This window comes from Panicum virgatum, chromosome 8N (assembly GCF_016808335.1).
Source record: "Panicum virgatum strain AP13 chromosome 8N, P.virgatum_v5, whole genome shotgun sequence".
NCBI classification, from domain to species: Eukaryota; Viridiplantae; Streptophyta; class Magnoliopsida; order Poales; family Poaceae; genus Panicum; species Panicum virgatum.
The window spans coordinates 7,798,032-7,807,084 of record NC_053152.1 but is presented as its reverse complement, the minus strand read 5'-3'; the positions used below and the strand labels follow the sequence as shown (position 1 = coordinate 7,807,084).

Sequence of the window (9,053 nt, the reverse complement as noted above, 5' to 3'; positions counted from 1 at the left end):
GATGCAATGATGATGGAGAAGTTGGCCGAGATGTCCCGATCAGTGGAGGTGATGATGAACCGACGAAGGACAACGAGGCGACCAGGTGGACGACGCAGACGGGCATGGCTCAATTTTCCCTTAATCAATAAGGTTTTGGATGTCGCCATGCCGCATGTCGAAGATGAAGAGAAGGTCAGTGAAGTCAACGCAGGCGTCGATGTAGAGGTGCAGAGTCAACATGGCGGTGGGCGACGCAAACCCAACAGCGAATCTGGAAAAAATTAAAAAAAATACAGAGTGGTCGATGGGTGACGCATCATAATAGGAACCGATCAATCGAAATCCCAATCGGATTCCGGACAATCAACGCCTCACATGAATACAAAACGGCATGTACATGGATGAAGGAGCATAAAATTGGTGATATTACTTTGTTGGTGATATTATGTACTCCCTTTGTTCCAAATTATAAGTCATTCCAAGAATATTCGAGAGTCAAATCATCTCAAAGTTTGACCAAAATTATAGAAAGAACCACACAAATTTATGACATCAAATAGGTATAATATGAAAATATAGCTAACAAAAAATCTAATAATACTTAATTGGTATCATAAATATTATTATCTTGCTATATAAATTTTGTCAAAGTTGAAAAAATTTGACTCTCCAAAGTTTTTGGAATGACTTATAATTTAGAACGGATGGAGTAAATCTATTATACTTCACGTAGCAACATACGAGCACTATGCTAATATACTCACATCTATGACGCACTGGGGGTGGGGATCCCACGGGTTTGCTTTCTATAAAGTTGTGCCACTGGTCTTTGGTCTTAAAAAAAGCACATCCCCAATCGCAGCGCGGCCCTTGCATTGCCTCTTGTAGTTTAGTTTTGTACAAGCCAAGATCGAGCGAAGCCATGGCCAAGCCTCACATCCTCATGGTGCCGCTGCCGGCCCAGGGCCACGTCACCCCCATGATGGAGCTCGCCCACCGTTTGGTCGAGCACGGCTTCGATGTCACGTTCGTCAACACCGAAGAGCCTCACGCGCGGGTCGTCGGCGCGCTGCAGGCGGCGGGCGGCACGGCGGCGCTGGCCGGCATCCACCTGGCGTCCATCCCGGACGGGCTGGAGCAGGAGGAACGCTTGGACGTCGTCAAGGTCATCGAGTCCTACGACCGGCACATTCCGGGGCACCTGGAGCGGCTCATCGCCGAAATGGAGGCGTCCGGGAGGCCCAAGGTGAACTGGATCGTCTGCGACGTGTACATGTGGCCGTGCTTCGTCGTCGCCAAAAAGTTCGGCATCCGCCTGGCCGCACTCTGGCCGGCGGCGGCGGCGTGCTTAGCCTTTAATATCAAGATCCCCAAGTTATTAGAGGATGGGTTAGTCAACGACAAGGGTTAGTACTCCAGTTTAGAGTGGATCGATCTTCTCAGTTTACTCAATTTTAAATTGGATCTCACAATTTGAATTTGAATTTGTTCCGGCAGGTTTGCCAGAGCGTGATGAGACGGTCCAGCTTGCCCCCGGAGTCCCGCCGCTGCAGACGTCGCAGCTGCCGTGGATCAACTTCATGACGCCCGCCTGGCAGAGGGTCTTGTTTTTTCTGGGCACCAAGACGGAGGAGCTCAGTACCCTCGCCGAGATGGTGGTGTGCAACTCGTTCCGTGAGCTCGAGGCCGGCGCGTTCAAGCTCCTGCCCAAGAACATCCTGCCCGTCGGGCCCCTGACCCCCGACCCGGAGCTCCGGAAGCCCGTCGGGCAGCTGCTGCCGGAGGACACCCGGTGCCTCCCGTGGCTCGACGCCCAGACCGACGGGTCCGTCGTGTACGTGGCGTTCGGCAGCTCGACCATCTTCCACCCGCGCCAGTTCCGGGAGCTCGCCGAGGGGCTGGAGCTCGCCGGCCGGCCGTTCCTCTGGGTGGTGCGCGCGGACTTCACCACCGGCGACCTGAGCAAGGAGTGGTTCGACGAGTTCAAGGCCCGCGTCGCGGGCACGGGGATGGTTGTCAGCTGGTGCCCCCAGCAGAAGGTCCTGGCGCACCGCGCGGTGGCGTGCTTCGTATCGCACTGCGGCTGGAACTCGACGGTGGAGGGCGTCAGGAGCGGCGTGCCGTTCCTGTGCTGGCCCTACTTCTCCGACCAGTTCCTGGACCGGAGCTACGTCACCGACGTGTGGCGGACCGGCCTGGCTGTGTCGCCCGACGCGGACGGGATCGTGACCAAAGAGGAGCTCAGGAGCAAAGTGGAGCAGGTCGTCGGCGACAACGAGATCAGGGAGCGGGCGCGGCTGCTCAGGGACGCGGCCGGCCGGGCCATTGACCAAGGGGGAGACTCGTACGAGAACATCCAAAAGTTCGTGGACCTGCTGCGTCAATGAGATTGAGAGTCGCCTCGCCGCGATCCGAGGGATCGGAATCCCATCCTGGGCTCGCACATGCGCTTGTACCCGTACGCGTGGTTTGCTGCTGTTCACTTCTGATTGGGAACCGACCCTTGTTTAATAATCGAATAATCAAATCGATTTCAGATCCATCAGAAATTCAGAATACTATTTCCAATCAGAAATTCAGATCCATCAGTTTTATATATGTCTATGGTGCATTTACTGATTGTGTTGAGCACAATATTACGAAGGAAGGAATATTTAATCTTGATGGCCTATCGTCGAGTCTCATTTTTAAAGGTGCAGAATTTTTCAGAAAAGAGGAGAAAGAGAAGGCAAGGGAATATGTTAATATTGGCTCCATGCAAGTCGAGATCAAACATGCAGAGACACCAGGTTATGAGGGCTTGACGTGAAGGACCTGGTGGTGCTACTTAATAAATATTTGGTAATGCTACCGATTTATATTATTGACTTGTATTCTTGCCGGAGTATTATATTATTTCCATATTAGTTTCCTAGACCCATACGTGGCGTTGATCTGGTATTTTTAGTAACGTGTCTAGGGAGTCAGGTTATGTGCCTGCGTGCACAAGTTTTGCCGAACCAGGCTGTGGCCTTGTGGCCCAGTCCAAAGTAGAGTCCATGCCTGCGTGCATATATATCAGGGGCTGTTGCTCCTTGTAAGATTAGATTGGATTTTATTTGTGTCTCTTGTCTAGGGTTTCTCCTAGAAACAGCGAGGCGCCATCTGATCTCATCTACCTTGCCGATCCCTCTTCTGGATCGTGATTGGGAGCGTGATCAGGATTGTTTCCTGGGTTCGCTGCTCCGGATTCTTCAGTGGATCCCCATCTTCTGATCGTGGTTCGTTGTGACTGCGGGTGGAAGAGTTTAATCTAGGGTTTGGATTGCATTGCACTGTAAGCTGAATCCTTATATCTATCTTTGTGGGTTTCTTATGAGATATTGTGGTGCCAGCGGTTTCTATTGATCAGACCATTAAATATCTTCAAATTGATCTGTCCTCGTACGTGAGGCTTTGTTTTGTGTTGAGGCTGTCGTTTTGATTATATTAATCCAGTAATTGCTACGAGATCACAAGGGATCCACACATATACTAGCTATACACTTCTTTTGGTATTCATTAAGATTCAAGATATTATTTCCTGCTGCCGTGAGAGTTTCTTATCTGTGTTACTGCTGGTGTTTATTTGCTATCAAACGGACTTGAGTTATCCTGCCGAGGGGTGCTATTATTATATTCAGTCCATTTACTGTTGATCAGATTTGAGGCAGACCACAATACTGCTATTTGCTTGTTCTGAGATATATAGTGCTAGCCTCATTAATTCCTGGATCGAGGTGATATTGCAGCAGTTTGAGATATTTATTGCTTGACAACAGTATTATATTATCTCATATATTATTCTTTGATCTTTCTCGAGTGAACTTCCATTGAGACAAATATTATCTTTATTTGTACCGTGAAAGATTGGGACATATTTCGGGCACCGTCGGCGTGTCTTTATCAGTTGGTATTCAGAGACAAGTTGTTCACGGTACTTTTGATATTATTGCTATTGATCTGTGATGGATCAACTTTATTTGCTCGATGAGATGAAATTTATGCCACAACTATCTCTCGCAACTAGTCCTAGTGAATACTTTGCTTGGCAAGATGCCATGGAGAATTTCTTTGCGGGCCGTGGATTTAGCTCAGTTGTCAAGATGTATTATGCCGAAGAGACATTTGTTATTGATGTTTTGCATTGGTGGCTTGATGTGGATGACCCTTGTCGGACATGGAAAGATATGAAGTTTTTGCTCCAACAATGATTTGTTTATTCATCTGACGCCATTAAAAAGGTTGCTGCAGCTGTTACCCAAAAAGCTTTTGCTAGCATGTCACTTGTTAGCTCGAAAGCAATACAAAATGAAGATTCTCAGTTGTTGCAGCAGAAGGTTGAAGTGCCTGTGGTCGAAGCTCCAGTTGTATATGAGAGTGATGATTTTTCTTTGGCATCCGGACTGCATTCTAGTGCTTCTTATTGTGATACTCAGTCTGACATTGAAATTGATGATACTAATGGTGTCTCCGATGGGCTCTCTATGATGGCACAGGAAGCACATATTGATGGTACTGCAATTATGGTGAAGAGGCAGCATTCTAATATATTTCAGTCTGAATGCAAAATTCAAGATAGGGTATGCAAGCTCATTATCGATGGTGGTAGCTTTACAAATGTTGTTAGTTCAGATTTAGTGCACGCATTGTCCTTATCTACGCGGAGGCTTCCAAAACCGCGTTATGTGCAGTGGATGAACCAAAGTGGTACACTGAAAATTACTCACAAGGCACGAGTAAAATTTTCAGTGGAAAATTATGTTGACTCTGTGGACTGTGATGTGGCACCAATGAGTGCATGCCATTTATTGCTTGGGAGACCATGGCAGTTTGATCTTGATGCGACATATAAAGGTCGTTCCAACTGTTATTCATTTGTGCATAAAAGGAGTTCATCATATGCTCAAACCAATGTTTGAGAGTGCTATTCAGGCTGAGGTGTTTGCCACTGTAAAAAAGAAGAAAAAGGAGGCTGCTGAAATTGCCTCAAAGCCGAGGACGGCTTTGCTTCAAGAGGGAGAGAATGATGTGACTGTATGTGATCAAAGTATTGCTTCTAAAGATCCATGCAGTAAGCCTAAAATAGAAGCTAGTATTTTTGAAGAGGGACAAACCATACCTTCTATTGGTTCTGAGAAAATGTTGAAACAATCTCCTAACAAATTTGGTTCTCTCTCTATTATGGATGATGGCAATTTAGTTGCGTCAGAAGGGAAGCTAGCTGCGACATACAAGGTTGACTCATCTATTATTTCAATTAATAATGATCCATCCAAGGAGATATTAGAGACAGAGCCTATCTTGTATCATGATGGCCCTTATATTGTTGACCTGAAAGACAATGGACAAATCATGCATGTTGCTACAAATGATCCCGCTAATTATCGGATTAATGAAGCTATTGACAATAACACAAAGCCGAGGACGGCTTTGTTTCAAGGAGGAGAGGATGATGAGCCCATGGTTCATCAAAATATTAACCTCGGTGCATTTACTGATTGTGTTGAGCACAATATTATGAAGGAAGGAATATTTAATCTTGATGGCCTATCGTCGAGTCTCATTTTTAAAGGTGCAGAATTTTTCAGAAAAGAGGAGAAAGAGAAGGCAAGGGAATATGTTAATATTGGCTCCATGCAAGTCGAGATCAAACATGCAGAGACACCAGGTTAAGAGGGCTTGACGTGAAGGACCTGGTGGTGCTACTTAATAAATATTTGGTAATGCTACCGATTTATATTATTGACTTGTATTCTTGCCGGAGTATTATATTATTTCCATATTAGTTTCCTAGACCCGTACGTGGCGTTGATCTGGTATTTTTAGTAACGTGTCTAGGGAGTCAGGTTATGTGCCTGCGTGCACAAGTTTTGCCGAACCAGGCTGTGGCCTTGTGGCCCAGTCCAAAGTAGAGTCCATGCCTGCGTGCATATATATAAGGGGCTGTTGCTCCTTGTAAGATTAGATTGGATTTTATTTGTGTCTCTTGTCTAGGGTTTCTCCTACAAACAGTGAGGCGCCGTCTGATCTCATCTACCTTGCCGATCCCTCTCGGATTTGTGTGGAGCGCGTGATCGAGTTGCTACATCTCGGGTACGTCGCTTGGATTTCTTGTTGAGATCCCTCTTCTTCTGATCGTGTTCTTCGGAAGCACGGGTGGAAGAACGTCACTGCTGCTAGGGTTTGGATTGCGCATCTGCTGTAAGCCGATCCCTTCTATCTTTACTATTCCCTGTGTTGGTGATCTGACAGACTATCCTTGTACTGGATTATACTGCTACATCTTGTTAGCCTCTGTGGTTGTTCGTGAGAATTATTGACGCAAGTCTTGATCTGTCCTGCTTGTGGCTGCGTGCTGTGGTGATTAGAGAGGCAAATTAAATAATATTCATACTATCTCCGTGAGATATCAGTGACGTATTTGGCCACTTGCTAGTTGCATCTGTTCAACACGTATGGAGTGAATCTTGATTATTATTTCTGCTGCGCCTGCATATATCTATATAATCTGACAAGGGCGTGTGTTGCTATATCAAGGGCAAGGATAATTATTGATCATTTGCTATACTAGGGAGAAAAAGTCAGAGAAGTTGTTAGCTCGTAATTTTGTACCATGAAAGATCGGACACATTCCCGGGCATCGTAGGCGTGTCTTATCAGACCGAGTAGCTGGACCTGGTGAAGGAACTATGTCAGCGTGCACACCACTTATCCTTTATGAGCAAGGATCCGGTCGGAGGTAGCTACGCGCGGCACCAAGCCTGTAGGAGGATTGGGATCAGTGCAGGGGGAGGGTCAGTATTGGTGTGATGGGGTATTGATCCGCATGAGCCCCGACACAGCAGGGAGACGTTTCGCAATGCTAGGACGATCTCTCGCAGGGGATCGTACCCAGACCCGAGAAAGCAGAATTGTGGCCGTAGCCGTTGGTTTCATTATAGTAGACTAGTGTTTCGTTATCCGGGAGGTTCATTACAGACTGGGTATGATTCGAGTGGGTCTAGGTGTACAACCTTGCAGGTTGTACAACTATACGTATAGCCGCATACTCGGTCATGTACAAGTCTTGATCTGGCTTCACTAACTAGAGTTGTGTTACTTGAATTCTATCTCCTCCTAGTGATGTTTCCTTGCCAGAGTGCAGTTGAGGTACGAGAAGAGGGAGTTCTCATACCGCCTGGGTGGGTTGTGATATCCGAGGGTGTGAGTGATTAGGGAGTCCCGGATGCCGGAATGGCCCGTATCGAGAAGATGGATGATATATGTATCTGTCTGTGATACTTTTGTGCATAGGAAACCCCTTACCTTTCCTTGGCTATAATTTATACCGTTGCATCCACAAAGTTTGCATACAGATGGTGATGTGAACCTATCCCATCCTTGGGGATAGCTTGGCAAGATGCAGGATCCGAGGAGGAGTTCAACATCAACTATGATGGTTGGTACAACTGAGGCTCGTGCTACGCTCAAGACTGCATGTGAAGGAAGGAGTCCCAAAGAAGAAGGCCCTAAAGACCTAGCTTCCGCTGTCGCTTTCTGTTTGATTTGAATCCCAATAGGCTTGTAATGGAAGAAATGTACAAAATCCGCCCGATTTATGTAATAATTAAGCCCATGATTGTACTATTTATGAGCTATGACTATGATATTGCCTGAAATGATGAATCTGTATGTGATAGCATCTGATCTAGGGACTATCAAGATGATATAGGGAGTCAGTTTTGTTTCAGTTGGTATTAGAGCTATGCTTGACCTTAGTACCGAGCTCTAGCAATGGACGTTAGACTAAGGACATTCTGAATGATTCTAATTGCTTGCTATACATCCTTGAACTATAAAATATTATTTTCTTTTTGTACTATCTACTTTAAAAATTCTCCCTTACCTACGCTGACGCCACTCTTACATTCTCGTGCAGATGGACGATACCCCGAGGACTTCTTTTGCTACTTTGCCCCACCGCGAGGAGACCTACCAATCCTGCCGGACTGAAGCCATTTGCTGGCTCGAGCGTGTTCTGGAGCAGATCGGCATCGAGTAGGACCACGTCAACCTCTCAGTGAAGGCTCGAGACTTTCACGAGCACCACTGCTTTACCGCCCTGCTCGTTGTGGAGGCTGACCCGGTCATACCGTTCGCCGGAGGGATCGTCACTGCCACCTCCACCGACGACACCCTGAGTGTCTAGATCGCCACCTGCAAGATGACCAAGAGGCTGCTAGCGCAGTTTTGGGAGGCCAAGTTGTAGGACAACAACTTGTGTCTGTTTCCCTGTGGCCTATTACCAGGAGAGGACCGAGAGGCTGCACTCCCAGAGAGGATACCTGCACCACCCTCGAGCAGAATGACAACGAGCTCTTCACCCACACCACCGGGTCATACTTGTAGACACCGACAGTCTAACGGAGAGTGTGGTCGGAGAGGTAGATCGAATTCACTGTGACCTGCACAACCGCAACAAGCTAGTTCGTCGGTTGAAGTAGGAGAACCATAAGTGGACAGAGTACCTCGAGAAGACTATCGAAGAGCACCATCGGTCTTCCTACGACCTATAGACCAAGCTACAGAAGGCCGAGGAGGAGCTGGTCAAGCTCCGCACTAAGAGAACCTAGTGGAAGAAGGAGAAGAGAGAATACCTCAAGAACAAGGACAAGCTGGAGGAGCAAGTCCTCGACGTTGAAGCCAGGAACTGCAAGCTACAGGCCCAGGTGGACGATCTCCTCGAGATCATCCCCATACATGATTACCTGGAGGCTTCTTACGACAAGTTCCACGAGATGAAGACTCAGCTAAAGGAGAACCAAGCCAACCTCACTGCTCTGCTCTGCACTACAGTCTACTACCATGACAAGGCTGACTAAGCTATGGAGACCTGGAAGCTCACCAATGCCATGAGGGTGTGCGAGATCCAGGATTTGATGAGTCAGCTACCGGAGGAGAGTTAGTCGCCCGTGAGAGTGGAGGACTTTAAGCTAGTCCCCACTGAGCTGCGTCTACACAAGTGCCCCTTCAAGAGCTTACCCCCAACGGTCGAGACCAAGGAGATTCTG

General features: G+C 47.3%; 1 protein-coding gene across 1 annotated transcript; it reads left to right on the top strand.

Annotated features, from left to right (window-relative positions):
- The first annotated feature begins 809 nt into the window (after positions 1-809).
- Positions 810-2,578, top strand: LOC120685913 (UDP-glycosyltransferase 83A1-like). The gene is made up of 2 exons (XM_039968037.1): positions 810-1,388; positions 1,480-2,578. The coding sequence occupies exons 1-2, from the start codon at positions 905-907 to the stop codon at positions 2,367-2,369; spliced, it is 1,374 nt and encodes a 457-aa protein (XP_039823971.1). The 5' UTR covers positions 810-904; the 3' UTR covers positions 2,370-2,578.
- The last annotated feature ends 6,475 nt before the right edge of the window (positions 2,579-9,053 follow it).

What these genes read in the sequence shown, in the direction of transcription:
- LOC120685913 (XM_039968037.1), top strand. Translation starts at nt 905, where the DNA reads ATGGCCAAGCCTCACATCCTCATGGTGCCGCTGCCGGCCCAGGGCCAC. An exon ending in TGGGTTAGTCAACGACAAGG is followed by an intron (nt 1,389 to 1,479) that starts GTTAGTACTCCA and finishes TTGTTCCGGCAG; the next exon opens with GTTTGCCAGAGCGTGATGAG.